This window comes from Sinocyclocheilus rhinocerous, unplaced genomic scaffold, assembly GCF_001515625.1.
Source record: "Sinocyclocheilus rhinocerous isolate Xijiao unplaced genomic scaffold, SAMN03320098_v1.1 scaffold1226, whole genome shotgun sequence".
Taxonomy (NCBI): Eukaryota; Metazoa; Chordata; class Actinopteri; order Cypriniformes; family Cyprinidae; genus Sinocyclocheilus; species Sinocyclocheilus rhinocerous.
Genome location: NW_015645507.1, coordinates 97,831 through 122,796, shown reverse-complemented (window position 1 = coordinate 122,796; position 24,966 = coordinate 97,831). Strand labels below are relative to the sequence as shown.

The 24,966-nt window shown below is 36.7% G+C and overlaps 4 protein-coding genes and 1 non-coding gene across 5 annotated transcripts in view; 3 read left to right on the top strand and 2 right to left on the bottom strand.

The window, feature by feature from the left end:
* LOC107706014 (rho guanine nucleotide exchange factor 11) overlaps positions 1-15,161 on the bottom strand; it is a 33,677-nt gene extending 18,516 nt beyond the window's left edge. Inside the window, exons 1-21 of the mRNA XM_016509570.1 lie at positions 15,157-15,161; positions 10,122-10,213; positions 9,934-10,038; positions 9,404-9,453; positions 9,248-9,305; positions 8,388-8,476; positions 7,778-7,826; positions 7,642-7,679; positions 5,903-5,992; positions 5,774-5,839; positions 5,360-5,464; positions 5,162-5,269; positions 5,031-5,073; positions 4,846-4,942; positions 3,638-3,760; positions 1,750-1,773; positions 1,536-1,665; positions 1,353-1,446; positions 941-970; positions 332-455; positions 26-96 (exon numbers count right to left, since the gene is read on the bottom strand). Coding sequence (XP_016365056.1) covers positions 26-96; positions 332-455; positions 941-970; positions 1,353-1,446; positions 1,536-1,665; positions 1,750-1,773; positions 3,638-3,760; positions 4,846-4,942; positions 5,031-5,073; positions 5,162-5,269; positions 5,360-5,464; positions 5,774-5,839; positions 5,903-5,992; positions 7,642-7,679; positions 7,778-7,826; positions 8,388-8,476; positions 9,248-9,305; positions 9,404-9,453; positions 9,934-10,038; positions 10,122-10,213; positions 15,157-15,161 — 1,591 coding nt within the window. The remainder of the gene's footprint in view (positions 1-25; positions 97-331; positions 456-940; positions 971-1,352; positions 1,447-1,535; positions 1,666-1,749; positions 1,774-3,637; positions 3,761-4,845; positions 4,943-5,030; positions 5,074-5,161; positions 5,270-5,359; positions 5,465-5,773; positions 5,840-5,902; positions 5,993-7,641; positions 7,680-7,777; positions 7,827-8,387; positions 8,477-9,247; positions 9,306-9,403; positions 9,454-9,933; positions 10,039-10,121; positions 10,214-15,156) is intronic.
* Positions 14,982-15,053, bottom strand: trnae-cuc (transfer RNA glutamic acid (anticodon CUC)). The gene has a single exon. It is a non-coding gene; the product is annotated as a tRNA-Glu (tRNA).
* A 419-nt stretch (positions 15,162-15,580) lies between the features above and the next one.
* Positions 15,581-20,054, top strand: LOC107706023 (myeloid-associated differentiation marker homolog). Its single transcript, XM_016509579.1, has 2 exons — positions 15,581-15,715; positions 18,840-20,054. The coding sequence occupies exon 2, from the start codon at positions 18,895-18,897 to the stop codon at positions 19,777-19,779; it is 885 nt and encodes a 294-aa protein (XP_016365065.1). The 5' UTR covers positions 15,581-15,715; positions 18,840-18,894; the 3' UTR covers positions 19,780-20,054.
* Positions 20,055-23,266: 3,212 nt separating this feature from the next.
* LOC107706013 (GTPase IMAP family member 4-like) lies at positions 23,267-24,754 on the top strand. Its single transcript, XM_016509569.1, has 2 exons — positions 23,267-23,273; positions 24,369-24,754. The coding sequence occupies exons 1-2, from the start codon at positions 23,267-23,269 to the stop codon at positions 24,752-24,754; spliced, it is 393 nt and encodes a 130-aa protein (XP_016365055.1).
* A 10-nt stretch (positions 24,755-24,764) lies between these two features.
* Positions 24,765-24,966, top strand: part of LOC107706012 (uncharacterized) — a 19,922-nt gene continuing 19,720 nt past the window's right edge. The window contains exon 1 of the mRNA XM_016509566.1: positions 24,765-24,963. Within this exon, the coding sequence (XP_016365052.1) occupies positions 24,765-24,963 (199 nt within the window). The remainder of the gene's footprint in view (positions 24,964-24,966) is intronic.

Sequence of the window (24,966 nt, the reverse complement as noted above, 5' to 3'; positions counted from 1 at the left end):
GGGACAGCCTCCGCCCCCGCCCCGCCTCCTCGCCGACGCCCCTCCCCCTGAGCCTTCAAAGACTCGCTGCGAGCCAAACGCACCGAGATAGCCGGACTGAGGAGGAGAATAAACAAATGCAATTAACATCAAATAATTAAAGCCGAAACGTCTAAAATATGTCAACTTTCACAAATAGATACATGTAAAATATCCTAATAAGAAGTCTGTTGTTATTATTGACATGCAACTGCAAATATAACATTTGCATGTTGTGTTTATGATCAAAATGTGAAGGTTTAAGATCAAATAAGATTATGATATTATGATTATTAGAGTATAAAACTCAAACCTGTCCATGCTGTCCTCTCCAAAGCTGCTGGAAGACAAGCTCTGTCCCTCGATATCACCGTCTTCAACAGAGTCTGAATTATTCTCAAACTGCTGGATGATGTTTCTCACGCTGCCCGGACGAACTACGCACGGAAACAAAGACGAGTCGTCAATATTTCTGCGCCATCTTTCCATAAGAGGTACACAATACACTTTAATTGTGTAATGTTGAAAAAAAGAGGAACAACAAGCAAAATGACAGCTAGTCTTGTTTTCTGAGAAACTGATCAAAATGAAAAGAGCTTATATTTAAAACAAGGACAATTATCTGCCAATCTGCTCAAAATCAGGTTAATTCAAAGGGAGTTTTCATATCTTCTTGACAGATATTTGTTCTCATTTTAAGCATAAACTCACTTAATTTTGTTCATTTTCTCAGAAAACAAGCCTTCATATCTTCAGTTTGTGTCTCAAGCAAATGTGTCTCGATTTAAGGCTGTTTAGATATTTGTATTGAGATTTGTATTATTATTATTATTATACTAAAAGACAGGAAAGTGTTTTCAACAGGTTTGTCAAAGTAACTAAAATGAATAAATGAAAATATGGAAAAGACAAGGATGTGTACCTTCAGTGGGGGACAAAGGAACGTGGAACGCTGGAGAAATAAACAAACATGAACAAACAAACCAACGATGAGAAAACCAATAGAAAATAATACAAACTACAGCATTTCAAACTCAAGTTTTAAAGAAAACAGTTCAAAATAAACCCTGAACGACTGACAGACTCAAACACGAGCTGAAACAACTGAAATAACAGAGTGTGTGTGTGTGTGAGTGAGTGAGTGAGTGAGTGAGTGAGTGAGTGAGTGAGTGAGTGAGTGAGTGAGTGAGTGAGTGAGTGAGTGAGTGAGTGAGTGAGTGAGTGAGTGAGTGAGTGAGTGAGTGAGTGAGTGAGTGAGTGAGTGAGTGAGTGAGTGAGTGAGTGAGTGGTGTGTGTGTGTGTGTGTGTGTGTGTGAGTGTGAGTGTGAGTTTACTGGACTGGGACGTGCTTCTGGGTTTGCCGATGTACTTCAGGATGGGATTTCGTTTCTTGTCGTCTCCATCCTTCTCTCGTTTGGCGCTGCTCAGCTGCGTATGAACATATGAAGCCCATTATGCAGATACAGTCAGATCTACACATGTCACTCAATATATTACATAAAACAGAATACATTTACCTTCTTAGCTTTAGGAAAGAACGGAAGCCACTTTTCCTTCTCGGACATCAAGCCGGGAAACACTCTGGAGTCTCTGAGTTTAATGCCCGAGTGTCTGAGATAGAGATGAACCGCAGATGCTAGCGGAGAGCTGACAGGAGGATAACGGTCAACATCATGTGACATAATACACTGATTCAATAGATTTTGCTGGCAGTATAATAAAGGTCCATACCTTCTGTCCTCCTCATGTTTTGAACTGTAAGGAAAGACAACTCATGTTAGCATGGCTGTATCTGCACAAACACGCACCTGAAGTGTTTTTGATATCACAGCGTTTTGTTCGGTGTGTGTTGCGAGGTTCCCGTGACGGACGCCTCATGCTGTGTGTACAGCTGTCATGTGACCTCTGGCTCTGTGTCTGTGGGTCATGTGACAGCCCTGCGTCGAGGTGTGTCGCGTACGAGGGACCTTTGTCACTCATGCCAGCTCGATTTCATTTCATATCTGCGTCATCTGACCGGTCGCCGTGGAAACAGACTGCTGTGTGTGGGACTCCATATAATCTGTGCTGCTGGTTTATGATATGTTTCTCTCACTGATTTAAGAGCATATTAAACAGAGATGCAAACTCAACAGAGGTAACTCAACCTTTCTTTCCCCATCAAGAAATGTTTTTAATTATAATTTTAAATATTTTAAATATCATTAAAAATGCATAAAATGTATTAAAATACAGTATAATTACAATAGTAGTACATTACTTATTATTAAGTTATATAATGTAATCCAATAAAAATGCATTACAATAATAATAATAATAATAATATTTAATTATTGATACATAAGCGATTGATATATATTATTATTACTAATGCTATTACTATAATTATACTACTGTAAAGTTGTACTATAAAATTTGAGTATTTAATAATTATTATAAATAAACTATTTTATAGTACAACAGTATAATTACAACAGTAATACATTTCTTTATTAGTAAGTTATATAATGTAACCCAATAAAAATGCTGTACTATAATAATAATAATAATAATAAATTATTATTATTATTTAATTATTAATATATAAATGATGATATTATTATTATTATTGTTGATGTTGTTATTACTATTATTATTATACTATTGTATAGTTGTACAGAGTATTCAATAATAACAATAACAATAATAATAATAATAAACTCATTTTTTCAACAGTATCAACAGTATAATTACAATAGCAATAAATTTCTTTATTATTAAGTTATATAAGGTAACCCAATAAAAATGCATTACTATAATAACAATAATAATAATAATAAATTATATTATTATTATTTAATTATTGATATATAAATGATGATGATGATGATGATCATTATTGTTTTTACTATTATTATTATACTATTGTATAGTTGTACAGAGTATTTAATAATAATAATAATAATAAACTCATTTTTATAGTACAACAGTATAATTACAATATTAATACATTTCATTATTATTAAGTTATATAATGTAACATCAAAATTAATTATATTAATTAGTAATAATAATAACAATTATTATTATTTTTATTATTAAATTCTTAATATACAAATTATTTGTATTCTTCTTCTTCTTATTATTATTATACTATTCTATAGTTGTACTATACAATTTGAGTATTTAATCATAATTATAATACCTTTAGAGAAATGTATTAATTATTATTATTACTGTTGTTGTTGTTGTTGTTGTTACCAAGTTATAAACCAATAAATAAATGTATTACTACAGTAATAGTACTATAGTACTGCTGTACTTTAAAAATATAATAACAATAATAATTATTATTATTATAGATAGAAGAAGAAGAAGAACAACAACAACAACGACAATAATAATAATAATACCAACAACTGATTAATAAGAATAATAATAATAGAGAACAACAGAAATATTAATGCTATTACTGATGATTCAAACAGAAATCAGAAGCAGATCCAGTTTTCTCATGAAATATCATGAAGACAGCCACTTCTGTCTTTAGAAAACCCTGCTCCGCTGCGTCACGCAGTGAGTGTTGAGCTCGTGTGTTTGGAGTGTGTTCCAGTGTAACTGAAGAGAAGTGGTCACTCACAGGACGTCCCACAGCGCCAGCACCTGTTTGTCCAGCAGCTGCCGCTCTTTCACCGGGTCTCCGTATAACTGCTGCAGGTCGCTCTCTCCGAACAAAGAGCCCAGCCCCATCGTCTGCTTGCTCCTGCCGTGCCACACACAACACTACATTATACACCCCACACAGCCTGTGTTACAACTAGGGATGCACAGTATTATCGGACCAATATCAGAATCGGCCGATAATGGCTTTAAATGTAAATATCGGCATCGGCCCGATATGAAAAATTATGCCGATATGTCTTGCCGATAAGAGGAGCAACTCACCTGTGCTCAGGGTGTGCTAGCGATTAGATCACGTCAGCAGTGTGGCTCATTCTTGAAGCAACGTTTTGTCTAAATGATGATTAGATTGGCTGTTTGGATGCTGCATTTAAACTGAGAATGCAGGTACAGAATGAAGCGTTCGGTGTGTGATAGAGTAACAGTAACAGCACGTGCAGCGGCAGCCTCCCCCGGGTCCTAACGCCCGCTCTGTAAGGAGTTTTAATTCTGTAGGGGGCGCTGTTGACCTACTTCTAATAAAATGAAAGCAAAATACACAAATAATATTTAGACTGTTTCTGATTAAATAAAGCAGTAATTGATGCCATAAAATCATGAGTATGTTTTGATTTAAAGGTCAGAAGCTATAGCTTACAGGAACAAAAAAAAAATCACAAACATAATTTTATATATACTTATTTATTCATTAATGTGTAATATGTTATATATATTTTTAACAAATTATGAGCTCTAAAAGATTTTCAGAATTTTTACAACTTTTTTGCTTTAGACCATTTACAAATGTTAAATATTAAAATAAAATGTTAAGGTTACTACTGCATCTTTCTGAAAAATAAATAAATAAATGCAGTGATTAATATATAGTGTATTTATAGTTATTTTCAAATCTTCAATGTACTGTAATTATAAAAGAACTTTATTATTGTTTATTTAATACTAAGTTCTTGTTAAAAACGAACCAAAATTTAAAATAATTATGTATCGTAATTATGAAAATTATCGGCATATCGGCAAAAATCCAATATCGTCTATCCCTAGTTACAACCTTTAATAACTGTGGAATAACTACGAGAAATGGCTTCAACAGCATTTCAAAAAGAGTATTTAGAAGTATTAGTTAAAGCTGCTACAATGTAACTCTTCTCAGTAAAGCTGAAGAGGCACCTGTAGTCTTGAAGCTGCTCTTGAATATCTGGAAGCACCTGCTGCTGGAGCTCAGACAGCGGCCCTCGGATGTCCTCTTGCGTGTGCAGACGACTCTCTGCAGGAAAACACACAGACACGCGCTCAATCACAGCCCCGCCACACCGCCAGCAGCTGGTCGAGCTGAGATCTGCAGCAAACCTCACCTATATCTGTCAGAAACTCCTCTCGCACTTTCACCTTCAGAGGCTGAACAGAACCACACACATTAACAGTCATGTATAAAAGTTCATTCAGAAGCGCGCTGGTGTTAAGTGTGTGTGGGTCAGATACTCACAGCATCGTGGGCCAGGAAGTGTGAGCAGATCTGAGGGGCGAGCGAACGGGCATCTTTGGGGCTCGAGCCCAGGTACGCCTCCACACACACACACACACACGAGAGAAACTCATTTGTATTCAGACAGACACACACTCTCATGGAGCAGTGTTTAATGCACCAGCACGCTGCATGTTTCGTATGAAAAGCAGGGCTGACCAGAGGGTTTGGATCCAGGAGCTGGCTGAACACGTATCTCAGGAACACCGTCATGTGAGCCGGCTGACTCTTCAGCAGCTCCATGTCCTGAAACGGCCCGTCCATCTGTCACCAAGAGTTCAAGATGTGACACATTTCCCTTTCTCAAGACAATTATTTTTTATTTATATATATATATATTTTTTAAATTTATATATTTATAAAAGTATTTTTTTCATTTATAGATTTGTTTTTTTTATAACAAAATATTTCACCAATGCTTTTATTTCAATTATTATTTTTTTTTTTTAATCATTTATTTATTTAAATTATTACATTAAATTAATTACTAGCTTTTCATCAACCCAATGTGGGAGACGCTGCTATATACAGTGAGATATGCGATAAGTGAGGCATTTAATGAACCTCTCTCACCTCACTGATGGGATACCCATCATCCTCCTCTTCTTTCTCCGGCCCAATGATCTGCGTCTTCCCTCCCTGAAGAGACACAAGACCCTCAGACTACAGGCTGAGCACAGAGCAGTGGCGTGTGCGTCTCACAGAGTCTGAGGGGTGTGTGTCGGACCCCTGCCGGCGGAGCAGAGGGCTCCTGAGGAAGGTGCAGGGGGAGGAGAAGGGACTCTCACACACCTGAACACACAGACCGGGGCGGGGAAGCATTGGGCAGATGCATGGGTCGTCTGAGTCTTAAGGTCCTTGCACACCAAGTCACACTGAAAATGCCTTTTTTTGTATTCGTCATCCCTTCCTATCAAAATGCTTGCTACGGATGTGAAAATGCAGAACATTGAACCTGGTCCGAATTTTTTTTTATGACGGATGAAAGTTTCAGGCAGTGTGTAAACGTGATTGACACAACGTGAGGTTGTATTTTTTTTTTTTAACAATGCTCTACGGACAACTTGGCAATTGAATCGCCATTGGCTAGTAATTTTTTTAGATTACTCGCCAGACTGAGATATATATATTAGTGCTGTCAAACGATTAATCGCGACTAATCACATCCAAAATAATATATACATATATATATATATATATATATATGAAAGTACACTCTTAACATCAGTCAGTCAGGCGTTATAATATATTATGATAATGAAGTATTATTTATTGATAAAACTTTAGTAATTAGAATTAAAACGAATTGGTAACTATGTATGAATGCATATTAGTCGTTTTAACTGAACTTAGGACTGGTGGTGGTGCTTTTTTTGATCATTCAGTGTTTCTGTAAAAACGATGGGAAAAGCTAACAATAATACTGCTAAGATAATAATAATACTACGAACCCGGCAGTTCTTAAAAGCTGAAGAATTCCAAAGGAACTCCGTTATTTTGACAGGAAAATACAGCAAAGAATATCGTTTACATGCAGTGCGTCAATTCTGCATGGTATATAAAACTCTCTCGCTCTGCGAGCGAGAAAAAAGCAAAGCGACGGCGAGTCGTGCGCTTCACACTAGAGTTTACGGTGCGTCAAATACAGGTGCGCTGCGCATCCATTCAGATGAACTGAGAAATATCACAGATCGCTTGACGGAGTGAGACTATGAAGCGCTCAGTCAGTGTTCGGTGAGTGAAAATATATCTGTGCTAAACTTCCGACTTCTCTTGGTATTAAGTATCATTACTATGCTGAAGCCGGAAATAAAGACTAAAAAGTAAAGGTCCTAAAATCGAGCCCTGGGGGACACAGTAGAAACTGGTCTAATATCAGACCTTAGCAACAAACTAAACTTACTAATACTTAGCCTCCAACTCTTACAATTAAATCTGAGAATTTATTAACCAGAGGCTAATATTAGACATAATTTAGTCGCCCAGAGTGAACTATGAAGCGCTCAGTCAGTGTTCGGTGAGTGAAAATATATCTGTGCTAAACTTCCGACTTCTCTTGGTATTAAGTATCATTACTATGCTGAAGCCGGAAATAAAGACTAAAAAGTAAAGGTCCTAAAATCGAGCCCTGGGGGACACAGTAGAAACTGGTCTAATATCAGACCTTAGCAACAAACTAAACTTACTAATACTTAGCCTCCAACTCACACACTGGCGAATTAAATCTGAGAATTTATTAACCAGAGGCTAATATTAGACATAATTTAGTCGCCCAGAATGAAGATTTAGTCGCATATGCGAGTAATTTACTCACAATGTAGAGGGTTGTTTAAAAGAAAGTGAAAATTTCAGACTCGGTGTGCAATGACCTTTACTCTTTTCACTTCTATTGACACACATATCGAGTCGCTTCTAAAAGCTGTAAAGCGAGTGAAACTCACCTCGACGTCTCCTTCGCTGGAGTCCATCGATAACCGACCTGCGAAAACAGAAAAATCACAACAACATAACGGCATTAATGCTGATGAATCATGTTAGATTGGTCTTCGACACACGGTTTTATTAACGAATACCGACATTCTCCAGCCGTGAGATAGTTAGCGCCAGCTTCTGTTCGAGTGCCGTCCTGAAACAGAGCAGGGATTGAAAATGAGCAAAACTGTGTGTTTTAGAAAACAACTAATCGACTAATCAACTAAGAAACCCTGATTAGGCTGGTTTCAGGTTCACGTGAAACCTGACGTGTTTCACACTGAATAATAAACAAAAAAGTGCAGCAGAAAGGAAACAAATGCAACTATTTCTACGTTTAAATCTTGTCCACATAATGAAACAGTAGTTTCTTGTTGGTCCTTTAATTTAATTACTTTTCAGCCCCGGATAATCCTAATTATTAAGTGCAAATTCACTGGAGGAAGCGTTATTATGGTCTCATATTTTGCCCAAAAGCAGTTGTTTGAATTTAAAACATCCTCATGATGGATTTATTTCTTACAAACACACAGCTTTTGCTTTCAGAAGATGTTAACTGATGGATTATTGTGATGTTTTTATCAGCTGTTTGGACTCTCAATCTGACGGCACCCATTCGCTGATGAGCAAGTGATGCAATGCTACTCATCTACGTCTTGGATGGCCTGAGCATGAGTAAGTTTTCTGCAAAGAATATATTAAGCACAAATCTCACCACATCCTGCTGGATCTTCACTCGCACTTGGCTGGCTCTTCGTTTGGCACTTTCTATTCGCTCCTGTAATGAGGCGAGGGGTTTCGAGACTGTTATCGACATGCTTTTTCTCCAAATTAACTTCATAACATCAGTCGAGTGTTTGAAATAACTTTGTGCTCAGACGTGGTTTCACACTACAGAATGAGGCAGAAATAGTATACAGTGATACATCTAATTGATTAGCGTTGCATTACAAATATACTTTATCCGTATAAAAATACCCAAGATTGTTTGAATAACACAGATAAACCATATATTGTCACAATCGTATGTTTATTGTCATCAAGTTTCCTCAGTTAAAATTTCTCTCTCTGCGTTTTATTCAGCAATAACTGGATACCTTTGTCCATATTAGGGATTTCCTGGAACGTCATGAGTGCAATTACTTCTGCGATGCATATTATTATTTTTTTTTATTTACCTTTATTTAACCAGGAAATTAAAAACTCTTGAGATTTAAAATCTCATTTACAAGAGGGTCCTGGCCAAGATATCATTAAGGTATTCTCGTAGTTGTTCTTGTAGTAAGGTATTCTATGTGGAGTTTCTGCGCAAGAGCGCCCTCCGGCGTCCAGTATGAATTAAACAGTCATTACATTACGTGTGTACTCAATAATGCTCACGACACCAGGGTAAAAATAGGAATGATAATACGTTTCTCTAAAGAAACAGGATTTTTTTTGCCTCTTAGTGGATGCGTGAGATTCTCTGAATTATCATCATTGATATCGTTATCGCAATAAATACCAGAAATTATCGTGCTATACTTTTAAGCTCATATCGCCCATCCCTACTAGACGTACAACTACTAAACTCACATTTGATCATCTTCACCACTTCCTGATGAGACATGGACGAAACCAATGAACCATTGACCTGAAAGGCAAACAGAGATGACAAATATGAGGTTAGTTATTAATTAAATTAGTATCACTTTTGTTTTAGAATGGAAAGCGTGTTGTGATCGAGAATACCTTCATGATTCGGTCTCCTTCCTGAACTCCAGCCTTGACCGCCGCTCCACCTGTGAGGACAGAGAAAGCAGGTTTGACTGTGATAGTCCTTTACTGTTTATAAGTACATTACCGTTCAAAAGCATGGCTTTTTTTTTGCTCAGCGAGACTGCATTTATTTAATCAAAACTATAGTAAACAGTGAAATATTATTACAATTTAAAATAGCTGTTTTCTATGTTAACATACTTTAAAATGTTTTTTTTTGCTGTGATCAAAGCTGAATTTTTTTAGCATCATTACTTCAGTCTTCAGTGTCACATGATCTTCAGAAATTATTCTAATTTGCTGCTCGAGAAACATTTCTGATTATTATCAATGTTGAAAACAGTTGTGCTGCCCAATATTTTTGTGGAAACTGTGATACATTTTATTTTGTGATGAATAGAAACAGCATTTATTTAAAGAAAAATCTGAGCAATTTAATGCATCCTTGCTGAATAAAAGCATTAACTTCTTTCAAAAACAGAAAAACCTGGTGCATTTGTTACCTGGCCGAACATTCTGCACTAGTTTGATTCTCTCGCCACAGACGGTGAAGCCAAACCCCAGATTGTCTCTTTGCACAACCACACATCTTTGGACTAAACCCGTCCCTATGAAAAACAAACAGAGGAATTTTCAACAAAATCACTTCATTTCTTTCTTGTCATTTGCACATGAGCTTGAGGTGCATTACCTGCGTTGTCTGAGGGGAGATCAGACAGCATCTCCCTCTGCTGGCCAGGAGAAGACCTACGCTCCGAGTCTCCTAACGTCAAACTGCTCAACCTAAGACAGACAAAAACAAGGAGATATCAAAATCAATGCGACAAGAAATGGATAACTAGGGGACCAGGGAGCTGGAGAAAATGACAGAGAACTAGAAAAAAACAAGGAAATAAGAAGTAGGGAAGGATGCATGCAACATAATTGATGCATGATGCAAAATAAAACTGAAAGTTGGTGAATTTAACGAGATTGAAGATTGAACAAAAAGTAAAAATTTTTACAACAGTGCTAGCATTAAAAAAATAGTGGTTGTGTTTTCAATGAGCAACTCAAATATTGATATCTAGCGACAAACAGCTACAAAAATTATATATTTTACACGTTTCTTAAGCTATTGTTACACAATATTTACTATAACTGAGAAAAAAAAACAATAGTAAGCAACAACAACAAAAACAAAACAAAAAAGCATGCATTATCTATAGATTTTAGCCTGGTCTGCCACTAATTATAAGACAAAAATAAAACCAGAAAACTCACCAAGCAGCAAAAGGACTAAAAGGAAGCATGAAAGAGAGAAGGAAGGCATTACAGTGAGACAGATGGGAGAAAAAGAGCGAGAAAAGTAAAGAAAGAGCAAATACTCAACATGAGACGGACTGTAAAACTGACTGAGAAAGTGAAAGACGTGCGAGTGAGTGAGTTTACAGCTCGTGTAACTCCTCCCAAATAAGCACATGGTGGAAGAGGCTTGTGTGATTGACAGCTCAAAAACATGTTTAATAAACATCATTACTCAACCGCACGACGATTAGCACCGGAAACCTGTGGTTAATGACTGACAGATGTCTTGTGCTGGGTTTGACTCATACCTGGAGTCACATGACACAAACAGGAAGTGGACGCACAGTGGACGGGAAAGAGAGAGATAAAGATCTTGAGACAGAACAAGACACACACAGACAGAAACACACGTGGACACGAATATATGAAGTGATCAGACTTCTGATGGATGATCTTCTCCAGAGCGACTCAAGCACAAACACACAGCTGTAACAGAAACTGATGCACCGAGAGCGTAAAAATAGCAACGAGGAAACTAAGGCACACTGGACGAATGGAAAAGCCTGTATTGTAAGATGCTGCATACATGCAACATGAGCAGTTTTTAATGTAAATTAGATTGTATAATTGCGACTTTGACTTCAGTTTTGTGAAACTATACAAAAAAATATCTGCATGAAACAGAAACAGCAGACGAGCTGAACGAGACGCAGATTCACTCTCTGCCAGCAGGTGGCGCTTAAAGCGTTTCCTTGGTTACCGCTGTAAACAAAGCAGAGCTGCGCTTATGAACAGCAATGATACAGTGTTTCCTTGGTTACCGCTGTAAACAAAGCAGCGCTGCACTTATGAACTTTAATATGCATTATACAGAGGCAAGATGAAAAGAAAAAATACCATCTAAACTTTTCTAAGGACAGTAAGTTCCCCTCAGACATACATTCATATAAACTCCTACATCTAAATGAATCGCGATTTGTTTAGCATCTCAACCGATTTGAATCGTCACATATTTAAATCGATTTTCAATCGGCTCGCGGTTAATCGTTACATCCCTAATTGTTAGACAGAGGACACGACGAGACACTGATCTGAACCTAATGTTACCCTTGCGAGCACATGAAAACTAGCTTGTGTATTCAATGTAAACATTCATTTTGTTTCTGTACTTTCTTCTATCAGCTAAGCGCAAGTAAAAACTACAGTAAAATCTGGAAAATAGAGTCTAGAGGTTCAATAACTGTGATAATCTCACATTTCTACTCCAATATCAGGTCTACCGATAAATCTGGTAACTTTTTATTTATTTAGTCAGTCACACTTAAACTAGCATTCTCAATAAAAGGTAAAGATCTACTTAGTGTTTAAAATCGCTGGCATGTGATACAATAGCTAGGCATGTAGGGCTGTCAAAAGTTAAAAAGACTTAAAGTCTTAAGTGTCAATTTTTCAAAATTGAGATTTATGCATCATCTGAAAGCTGAATAAATAATCTTTCCACACATGTCCAGGTCAGATTTGACCCAAAAACTAAAGAAAGAAATAAGAAAATGTATTATACTATATGTGACCCTGGACCATAAAACCAGTCATAAGGGTCAAATTTTTTGAAATGAGATTTATGCGTCATCTGGAAGCTGAATAAATAATCTTTCCATTGATGTATGGTTTGTTAGGATAGGACAATATTTGGCCGAGATACAACTACTTGAAAATCTGGAATCTGAGGGTGCAAAAAAATCTAAATATTGAGAAAATCATCTTTAAAGTTGTCCAAATGAAGTTCTTAGCAATGCATATTACTGATCAAAAATTAAGTTTTGATATATTTACGGTAGGAAGTTTACAAAATATCTTCATGGAACATGATCTTTACTTAATATCCTAATGATTTTTGGCATAAAAGAAAAATGGATAATTTGGACCCATACAATGTATTTTTGGCTAAAAATAATAAAAAGAAAAACAAATAGATAGGCTGATGGTATTTAAATATTGTATATTTTGTTGATCAATTAATAGATGACAATGGTCAGCTTTATCCCTTTTCAGAATGTTCCAGGAAATTTGATTTTGGAGCTTCGCTAAAAGAAAATAACATTTATTATATAATATATAAAATAATTTTCTTTTATTATAACTCTAATTCCCCTATTCAATATACTGATCATCTTTTTATTATACTTGGCAATTCACAAATGTTTAAATTTTTGGGTAAGAACCCACTACTGTCAATTTCTCTGGTCGATTATAATTCGTATGTTTTGTCTTTGATTGGGCATTAAAAAAAACATTCAAAAGTCAAAAATTGCTCTCAATGTTTATTTAACCTTGTATAAATAATAAGTTATTTATTTTTTTAGTATGTTTATTTATTTTACTTTCTTCCTTGTATTATTCTTGAAATATTTTGCACCTCTAGTGTTCTTGATATTGTACTTGTTATAAAAAGTATTTTGACTTTAATAAAAAAAAAAAAAACTAATAATAAAAAGCCGTGCTAACGCCGCTCAACCAATCAGATTCGAGGACCGATTGTACAAAGTAACGTTACTAATACTAGCCAAGATTAGGCATGAGTAAATAATACTACCAATAATGCATGGTGTTATTGAAACCGTGAGTGATCGCTAGGTTTCCGTCTCATACAGCAGAAATAAAACAACGATTAAAATGTCACTGTGCACGTTAAGATAAAAACAATCGGTATCGCTTTAAGAAAACAGTCTCAGCTGTCCAGTGTGTGGAGAGCCGAAGACTCATGGACAGGTCTGTGTATTTGTGCAGTGATTGTATCAGTCTGAGATCATGTCAGCAGTGTGGGGTTAGTTATATCTCCTCTCTCCACTCCTTGAGGTGAGTTTTGTCCCTTCGCCGCTTCGGGGGTCAAAGCTCGTTTTGGGGGAAACGCAGTGGTCCTCCTCACCAGCATCGTCCCATTTAATAAACAAACTCCAAATATCCGCATAAACCCAGTGAAATCACATATACACAACTAGACCCTCATGCGGGATCAATACGCCGCATGTCTGCATTATCTCTGGAGTCCAGAGCAAAGATTCCCGAGGACTGAATCATCTTCACACTTTAGGCTCGATTTAAAAACACTGACCGACTGCGGTTATTGCACGCGCGCGTTTGGTGGCCAGCGAGATGCATTTGATCCGTGGACGCTTCAACCCTCGCGTCTCTCGATGCATGGATCTTTAGAGTTGATATTGCGTCCCAAAGTGTGTGATCTGGAGGTCTTTAATCGTACTGTTATCCCAATGTAAACAGACTCGCGCTCGTCCTCTATCGGTTGGATTTCGGTACTGCACGAAAAAAAAAAAAATCACATTTACTGGAGAGACAATTTACATTTTTTTTTTCCAATTTTGGTTACAATAGTATTATTTATGTTATCATACATTTGTTTGTAAAGTATCACATTTATGTGTGAAAACAAACAAAAGCCAAAGCATCTTTTGAACACTGTATAAACAAAAATAAGGATCTGCTTTGATTCTGGGTTATTATAGATGAAAAAGGGTTCTTGAAATAAAATAAATGTGTGTATATATATATATATATATATATGTATACATTTATTTTAAATTTTTTATATATGTGACCCTGGACCACAAAACCAGTCATAAGGGTCTTTTTTTTAATGGAAAAAAAATACAAAAATACAACTATTTGAAAATCTGGCATCTGAGGGTGCGAAATAAATAAATAAATGAGACAATCGCCTTTAAAGTTGTCCAAATGAAGTTCTTAGCAATGCATATTACTAAGCAAAAATTAAGTTTTGATATATTTACAGTAGGAAATTTACAAAATATATTCATGGAACATGATCTTTACTTAATATCCTAGTGATTTTTTTTGCATAAAAGAAAAATGGATAATTTGGACCCATACAATGTAGTTTTTCACTTGTAAATTGTAATGTTACTACCTTGGCACAATACCAAACAAGGGATATATATATATAAATATTATTTATTTATTTGCTTTTTTGGTAGCACCTGTTCTGAGATGTATATAGTTGTACTAATTTTGTACATGGTTTAATTAAGTTTGTAAAATAAATAAATAAATAAATAAAAACTTGCCTGTTTGCATTTTTTCATTTAAACAGTGACATTTGTGTTCTGTGTTCGTAATTATCACAATTAAAAAATAATAACAAAATTATTCTACTTCAATCTAAAGTAACCATTCAGTAACCCGTGATTCAGAAGATACAAATAAATTAATTATTGTTGAAAAACATTTGTTCCCTGACCGGGAATCGAACCCGGGCCGCGGCGGTGAGAGCGCCGAATCCTAACCACTAGACCACCAGGGAGCGGTGTTCACACAGGCCTCGGGAGCGGTTATATGTGTACAGTGTCTGAAACAGTCTTCTGTGACTAACTTGGTCTAGAACATGTCTACAGTCTCTGGTTTACCTCATGATTTGTCAGATTTAGAGACGCTACCAGGTTTAAAATCTGTAAAAACAGATTGACAACAACGAACATTAGGCTATTAGGCTACTCTTAATACCATTCAGTTGTCCAATTTAACTTTTTCCCTCATTATTTATCATATTATTGTAATTGTTTTGCTCCATACCCTTGCTTACTAAACTAAAAATGCAGTTATAGCGAGTTAGTGAGTTCCACTCAAAAACAAAGCATGAACTGTACAAAAAATAAGATTTGGTAAGAATTACATTCTCTTTTACATTTATTTTTTCTGTTTGTAAAGATCATTTTGAGACAATGTGATAATGGAATGCTAAATTCCAGCATCTAATTTTAGCATACAAATTCCCTTCCCTAGACTGTATGGAGAGGTCAAATGGTGAGAGAAAGGCAGTAACGTTACCTAATTTGGAAGGAAATGGGCGTGGAGCACTGAAGCGAGTCCCGTTAAGGAAGAGAACATCTGGGCAGCGACACAGGAGAGGGGCTCGGTTCTCATTTGTGATAAAAACTGGAACAAAGCGGAAAAAGTCTGTACAAGGTATGTCTGTATCATTAGTTTTCCTATTTTCTTTTGGGTTAGTCTGTGTTTGCATTGGTCTTATGTTTGTATGAGCGATTTTGTATTTTTTTTTGTAGACTGCTGGGACGCTTCTGACTGAGGAATGCGCCTCATTTACATAAATACGCGTTTACATTAGATTTATATGTTGTGCGCGCATTGCGTGCGTTTTTAAACATCTGGCATCTTCTAAACGCTTATTAAGCGCATTCAAAAGTTCTAGAATTCTGTTAAATGCGAATCCAGTTCAGAGTTCGAAACGTTTGGTTTCTCCGAACCCCACGTTCACCATTGCGTTCATCTCAACCTCATCCGACCCATAAAACACAACAACCACACCCTCCACCACATCCGTTAGCTGCTAGAAAGATGGAGGAAGGACATGCTGAGGTAAAGGTTTAGCCTAGTATATAGGCTATGTAATTAAATAAAATAACAGAGGCGTAATATATAGTTTAAGTCTGCCCCAACGGCTTTAAAAAAAACCTCTAGTAGAGATGATCTTCTTGTTTGCTGGCTCCGCTTGTGTCAAATATAGGTAGTAGCTAATGTGGAGGAAGTGACCCGTAGTTGAGTCACTTCTGCTGATATGGGTGTTACCTCATAGGGTTATATGCTAGTCAAAAAGTAGCTTAAATTGGGACATAATGTGTGAATTCCCGAACTCTATATTCTAACGCTATAGCTTAGATCTTAAAGAAACAGTACACCCAAAAATGAAAAAAAAAAAACTGTCGTCATTCCAAACCCAACCCCATCTTTACTCTGCTTTAAAAAGGAGATCTTAGGCAGAATAAACCCGAACCCTACATTTAAATAGCTGTTTGCTGTATTGTGAATCAGATTTGAGAGTTATGGTAGAGGGGAAAAGCACACGATTAACTTGTACAATCCCACATAGTAATTTATAGTAAATACTATAGTGTTTTTGAACCATACTATAGTAAAGTGTATTATACTGTATATATTATAGTATTTACAACACTTCTGAATGCTACAGCATACTGTAGTATTAACTATAGTGAACTGATAAACGAATGCTACAGCATACTGTAGTATTAACTATAGTGAACTGATAAACTGTAAAAAAAAAAAAAAACTGTAGTATACTTTAGTTTTTACTACAGTAAACTGTAGTGTATTGTAGTATAATATACCCTATAGTTGTGTAGAAAACTTTAGGTAAATCAATTTGTTTATATTACTATAGTTGTTATATTACCACATCAACTACAGAATTACCACAACAAATTAATTCAAGTACTTTACTATAGTATGGTTCAAAAACACTATAGTATTTACAGAAAATTACTATAGTATTTTTTTTCATGTGGGATGAAATTTTGGTGCTTTACAGCCATGTTCCATTTGTTGTCATTCTATGTAAGAGAGCAGGTTGGATATTATGGTGTGGACTGTGCTGTTCATTGAATCGAAATGATTATTACAAATCTATAGTTAAAGTTGTCATCTTTGGTGTGAACAACACTTAATTCCTAATGTGTTCCACAGAAGAAAGTTGGATGAGTTTGAAACAGTATTGATAGAGTTTTCATTAATGTATAAACTGCTGCTTAAAAAGCGATCATGAACATTAAATCAGAGAAAAAGTGTGTTAGACACGTTTCTTGTGTTGCTTCCCTGAGCTACATTTAAAGGGATAGTTCACCAAAAATTGGTCATCATTTACTCACCTGTTTCAAGACAATTTGAATAATGTTGGTAACCAAACAGTTGCTGGTAGCCATGACTACTGTGGAAGCCAATGGCCTACCAGCAGTTATTTGGTTACCAACATTCTTCAAAATATCTTCTTTTGAAGAAAGAAATTCTACGTGTTTGGTACAACACGGGGTGAGAAAATGATGCCAAATTTTTGTTTTTGGGTGACCTGCCACTTTAAAACCAGTCTGGGGATTGAGTGCATATCTATAAAATTTTTTTGGGGATCAGTACTTAACGGTTACGCAACCAAGGCATGAATGCAATACAATGCACACTTTAGTCAATGCAGCCAATGCAGTGCAGGAAACAGACCACACAGTTCCTCCTAAAAGCGTCGAACCTCCAAAATGGGCCACATGTTCACACAAACAGGGCTGAAGTGCTTCTCTCGAGCATGTGGTCTTTGTAACACGATCAGTGATTGAAGCTTGTCAGATTTCTCCGCTAATGGCATGCTTTGTTGACTCAGATGGTCGTTATTTTTGTTTTCTTTGCGCGCAAAATGTATTCTCATAGCGTCATAAAATTTAAATTTGCCATTAACGAATAAACTGTTGCTTAAAAAGTGATCATGTGCATTAAATTAAAAGTGTGTGAAGTAGTATGAGACGTGTTTCTTGTGTTGTTTCCCTGAGCTACATTTAAGGGATAGTTCACCAAAAATGTCATCATTTACTCACCTTTACTCAAGTTGTTTCAAGACAATTTGAATAATGTTGGTAACCAAACAGTTGCTGGTCGCCATGACTTCTCAAAAAAATACCATGGAAGTCCATGGCCTACCAGCAACTGTTAACATTCTTCAAAATATCTTCTTTTAAACTACGCAGAATGTAGAAACATGTAAAATTCCTACATGTTTGATACAACACAGCGGTGAGTAAATCATGCCAAATTTCTCTTTAAAACCACTCTGGGAATGAGTGCATATCTATCTTTTTTTTTGGATCAGTACTTAACGGTTACGCAACCCATGCATGAATGCAATACAATGCACGCTTTAGTAAAGCCAGTGCAGTGCAGGAAACAGACCACACTAAAAGTGTCAAACCTCTGTAACAGGCTAAACTCTAAAAAATGCTGGGTTGTTTCAACCCAACTTTGGGTCAAATATGGACTAACCCAACCGTTGGGTTAAATTTTTACATTAAATTTTTAACCCAAATGTTGGGTTAGTCCATATTTGACCCAAAGTTGGGTTGAAACAACCCAGCATTTTTTTAGAGTGTACATATTCACACATCCAGGGCTGAAGTGCTTCTCTTGAGCATGTGGTCTTTGTAACACGATCATTGATTGGAGCATGACAAATCTCTCAGCCAATGGCATGCTTTGTTGATACAGATGGTCCATCTGCCTCTCTTTTTGTCCTTTGCAGAGTCACCAGAAGGACACACATTGCACACCATTGACGTCCATAAACTTCTCCAATCATGCCTCTGGTGGTCTTGAAGTCCTCCCGCCTCACGTGGGTGCGTTTGGCCGCTCTAGTGTTCACGTGTGTGGCGTTTAGCGTGGCGGCCCACGGAGGGGCGGTCAGCGGCGGCATGTACGATTGGAGCATCTTCTGCTGGGCTTTCAGCTTCGCCGGGACCCTGCTGGTTTTGGTGGTGGAGCTCATGGGTCTCCAGTCTCGCGCCCCTGTGTCCTGGAACAACTTCCCTATTACTTTCGCCTGCTACGCTTCGCTTCTTTGCCTGTCGGCGTCCATCATCTTCCCGCTCTACTTCCTGAAGGGCGAAACGAGGCGCGACGAGGCGCGAGACCACCGGATCGCCTCCTCGGTCTTCTCCTGCCTGGCCACCGTGGCGTATTTCGTCGAAGTGAGTCTGACGCGAGCGCAACCGGGCGAAGTCGCCGGGTACATGGCCACGGTTCCAGGCCTGCTTAAGGTTTGCGAGACCTTCGTGGCCAGCGTCATATTCGCGTTCGTCAGCAACCCCGTCTCTTACGACGGTCACCCAGCTCTGAAGTGGTGCATGGCCGTCTACTGCATCTGCTTCGTGATTTCGACGGCCATCGTGGTCATGTGCGTCGGTGAATGCACCGGGTTCCTGCCGTTCCCGTTCGCACGCTTCCTTTCCGCCTACGCCCTGCTAGCGGTCGCCATGTACCTCACCGCCACCATCATTTGGCCAATCTTCAAGTTCGACAGCCGTCATTCGGGGACCTCAAGCCGACCGGACTTCTGCCAATACAGTCACGGTTTGTGTTGGTGGGATAAACTGGTGGCCGTGGCTGTTCTCACCGCTCTCAACTTCCTGATCTACCTGGCGGATCTGGTGTATTCTGCCCGATTGGTGTTTGTCACGGCGTGAGAGAGCAAACAGTTGTCTTTTCCCTGACACTGAGGAAATCTTTGAAAGCCAAAGATTTTTTGCAGACTGTGCTTCAATGAGTTTGAGCTTTTATTCCAAGTTTCTGGAGGAGGAGGAGGAGGAAAATGTTCAGTGAATAATGGTGCGTTCAAGTCAGAAAGATTGTATTTATGAGTTTAACACACATGAACGCAACCACAAAGAGTGGGAAACAGTATTATTTTAGTCTCGTTGATATATAAACATTACATTAAAAATATTGCCTTGGCAGCTAGCTGAAATTTAATAAGTTTAAGTCGTTTTTTTTTTCTATTTAAGTTTAGTGTAAGATTTGGTTAACAATATTTTTTAAGCAGGATTTTTTTAAGCCTTGCGTTTCCGACATGGCGGACGCAACAGATGCAATATCTGTTTTGATGATAAATTTGTTGAAATAAATTCATTTATTTTTTATTTGTACACTAAAACTAGTCAAGTTGCATTAACAAAATACAATAGTATTGTTCATTTATGATATAATATGTAACAATTTAGCTTACAGCACTTGGAAATTGAATAAGCAAAAACACAAGTAATGCACATTCTTTATTCATCATTTTGTAGAAGTAGAGTTGTTTTTCATAGAAAAGGTACATCACCATCTTGCCAAGTGATTTGATTGCACCTGACATCATAATTACGATTCCCAGCTCATAAATACGAACTCCCCAGGAGGACTTGAACGTACCATTGATTGTATTTTTAATGTGATTAGTGCATTTTCTGATTGTGCCGCTGCTGCCTTATCGCGTCCACGTCGCTGTGTTGAACTACTGTACATTTTTGTGCTGTTTTATGTGACTTGAAGTGTATGCTTGTCACATGTAAGCGTTATGGAAGGTGGACGGGGCCAAAAGTATTTAAACGGAATGTGTGGAATTTTTCTGTGGAATTTGAACGTGCAACTGTTTGTCCGCATTTACATGGTAATTTTGAATGTGTTTCTTTTGCATGTGTAGACACACACATTCTGGCCATGTTATAATGTCTGATGTTTGCATACGTGCATACCAGTGTAAAAACATCATGTTCATGAAAAAACATGATGTCTGATGTTTGTATATCATCGTGGGATATATGCAAATATAGTCTCAAATACAGCAATTTCATTGGCTGTTGTGCATGTTGTAGCGTTAATGCGGACAAACAGTGCATGATGACACAATCAATTTTCGCGCGTTCCTTTTAAAGACTTTTGACCCCTTCTGCCTTCCATAAAGTGTTATCATTGACACGTTTCATCACAGTAGCATTTCAGCCAGGTCTGTTATAATAAAAGTGACCAATTCCAGAGCAAACCATTTTTATATCATTTTCTATAATTCTGTCAAATGTTTCAAGAACAAATAAAGTTTCACTGTGATATGTAAACAAGTTTGTATTCTAATTTACACTTTGTTTATTGGTTTTCATTGATATATTTGTGAAAGTATGTGTTTCAAGAAGCTAAGGCATCATTTATCAAAATTCAAAAGCTATTTATTTTCATATTATCTTGCAGCTTATGATCTTCTAGTAAAGTACATGAATATGACATGACTGTCCACAAGCTTCCATAATGAAATATCAGTAAAGGGTTTAATTGATAGAGTATTTATAATAAAGAAATTTAATTTATGTTTAATATAAAGAGATCATCAACTTTTATTCATTGACTTATAGAGAGGTGTTCATTCAGACCATAAATTATCAAGCAAAGTCACGTCATTTTGAATGTGTTTTAGAAAATATATGCTTTTTCTTTAAACACCTTTAAGCTTTATAGAAAATGGCCTAGGTGTGATTTTTTTTTTATGAACACTTCACTGAAAAAATTCAATTTTGTCATTTTTATCAATTCTTTACATACAAGGACATAACTCTAACTAACCAGACTTGTTTATCTGAATTCATAATGTCTTTACATCAAACGTCATTATTTATCAAGATATTGTGCATTTACATTTTCAGAATAATTTGATGATTTCACTTGTTTAAATTCAATTAAAAGCTTTGGTTGAGAAAAAGATGACTAATATTCTTTTGAAGGTTATGACGGTTCCGTCTTTTGAAAACTAGGTTTGTAGCTGTGTGTATTTTTAAATTTAATTGCATATTTTCTTGTGATCATCCGGAAGAAAGCTAGGCTAAATGCAGAGACGTCAGTTGGGTGTGTAATTCATAAAGAGCAGCAACATACGCTCCACCCTGCAGCCTTGTTAGTTTACAGGATCTCCAGAGAAAACCGTGATGAATGTGTGACGTAAGAAACATCAAGATGGGTCATGGGAATTATCTTTCTAAATATGATAACGTGAGATTCTGAAGTATTTTTTGAAGTAGCCTAACAATAGCAAATGTTGCCGTACTGAACATGACAATATACCTCTTTTAAGGACTTCAGGCCTTGAACTTCAATGCTAGAACACGGTAAAGCTAATGTGAATCACACTGTAAAAAAAATTCCGTAAAATTTAGGGTAAAAAACTGGCAGCTGTGGTGGCCGGAATTTTACCGTAAAAAATATGGTAGCAACGTTTTAGGTTTATTCACTGTAAATTATACGTTTTTTTTCACTTCCAAAAACGGTATACTACCGTAAAATTTGTCCAATACATGTAATGTCCAATACAGTTTTTCACCGTATATAGTAGGGGAATTTACCGTTAACCATTTAACAGGTTTTTACTGTAGCATTTTTACAGTCTTTTACCGTTAAATTCACGGTCATTTTTTACAGTGCATTTATACTTCAGCGTTTTCTATTCTGCTAATAATATTTAAGCTATATATATAGCTAATCCTTATGTGAGGATCCTGTTCGTGGACTTCAGCTCGGCCTTTAACACTATCATCCCAAACCTCCTCCTGCCCAAACTATCTCAGCTCTCCGTGCCCACCTCCGTCTGTCAGTGGATCAACAGCTTCATATATTTTTATTCCTTATTTACTTGTTCTATTTTTTTTTTATTATCTGTTTTTTGTTCTGTCACTGTCATTCTGTTACACTGTGGAAGCTTCTGTCACGAAAACAAATACCTCGTATGTGTAAACATACCTGGCAATAAAGCTCATTCTGATTCTGATTCTGATTCTAATAGAGTTTGACTTGGTTTACCGTCTGTTTATCTCTCAGGAAGACTTTCGTAGCTCTGATTCTGAAGGAATTTGCTGTGAAGATGAGATTGTGACGTGAAGTGGGAGGCGTGTGAAAGCGTATGGTCGCTCTGGTAATTCCTGTAACTCATCTGTAGTGTCTGTGACTCATTTAAGGGTGTTTCGAGCAGTGAAACTCTTCAAGCTGTTCGCTGATACACATCAAAAGGCCTTTATATTACAGTAGCTTTTTTATTAAATGATCAGATAGAGAACTAGGAACCATGACTGGATGAGATCTGAGATAAAAACATCATGAATACAACGTTATTTTGATGCATTACTGCACCTCAGTTGTAGACGGGACAAGAACATGGGAGGTAAGAAATGATACCATTAATGAAATACCTTTCCTCATGATCCGAGATGATAATTTTGACTTGAAACGATTCCAAGTGTTGCCATATTTAAGATGAAAAGCTACTAGAGTTTTTAACCTTTAGAAGTTCAGATGCTACCAATCTTAAAGGGGCAGTTCACCCCAAAATGAAAATGTTTATTATTTATTAATCCTCAATTTTGATCGAATTGTGATTGTTTCTAAAATATATGACTTTAATTCTGCTGTTGAACATAAATGTCTCAAATTGTTTTTACATACAATGAAAATCAATGTTGTCTGACCCTCATTGTTCTTCGAAATAACATTTCTTTATGTTCTGCAGAATACAATAGCTTCAATCTGATGCCTTACACCAAAAGATTACTGTTATGCATAGAAGACTTAAGTCTGTAGACCTCACAGTTTATTATGAAAACGGTAATTTATTAGCAATAGCATATTCACAAATAGTTTATGAGTGTCATGTCATTTTGACTTAAATTTGACTTTCTATGCCATAATCTTTACTTTTTTGGCATCATTTGGATTTTTATGTCTGCATTTTTACTTTTATCTCATAATTATGACTCAATGTCATATAAGCTTTTTATTAGTAATTACCATAATTATGGCCTTTTGTCATATTTGTCATATTTTAAACTTTTTATCTCATAATTCCTCTGTCATCATTACTTATTGTATCATCATTTTAACATCTCACAAGTGACTTATGTCATATTTTGACTTTTTATATTATTCAACTTCAATTTCAACTTTTTATCTATAATTTTGACCTACTGTGTCAAGTATGACTTTTTCATCATTTTACATTCATCACATAATTTAAATAATCATGACTTAGTATGTCAGTACTTTGATGGCATATTTATGACTTTTTATGTCAACATTATGACATGTCATAAGTTAATATTTTTATCTCATAATCAAAAGCATGCTTTTTCTCAAGTGGCAAAAATGGACTTCCATATTATGGCTAAATTTTCAAGAAATAATATAGATCTGTAGACCTCATAGTTTATTATTAAAACAGTAAATTCCTTTATTAACGACAGCATTTTTTTTTTTCAAATAGCTTCTGATTCTCAGCCTGAGAAAAAGATTGTACTTCTTGGGAAAACCGGAGACGGTAAGAGCAGCGTCGGGAATACGATTCTCAAACAACAAGTCTTCAAGAGCAAAGCTTCGCCTGAATCAGTCACGGCTGAATGTGTCAGCGGAGACCGGAAGGTCCACGGCAAAAAGATCAGCGTTATTGACACGCCTGGACTCTTCGACACTGGTCTGGATGAGGAGAGCATCAAATCTGAGATCATTAGGTCTGTGATCGAAAGCTCTCCGGGTCCAGACATGTTCACCATCGTCCTGAAGGTCGGGAGATACACGGGACAAGAAATTGATGTCACCAGAAGAGAAACGAGAAGAATCGAAAAAGATTGTGCACAAAAAACATCTGGTTAAGCTTGCGGGAATGACTACGGGAACACTAACCGTTGCGTTTCTGGGCATTGGTGTCGCTGTGGTTTCCATCGTCACTTTACTGAAAGCCGCCAATGTTCCCGGAGCGGTGAAAGCTGGAACCGTAGCCGGGGCCGCAGGAGCCACGGGGATAGCGGCGGGAGCAGTAGCGGTGAAGGCGGGGATCGTCACCGTTGGAGTGGCTGGTTCAGGTA

Excerpts from the sequence above, each read along its gene's own strand:
- LOC107706023 (XM_016509579.1), top strand. The coding sequence starts at position 18,895 with ATGCCTCTGGTGGTCTTGAAGTCCTCCCGCCTCACGTGGGTGCGTTTG.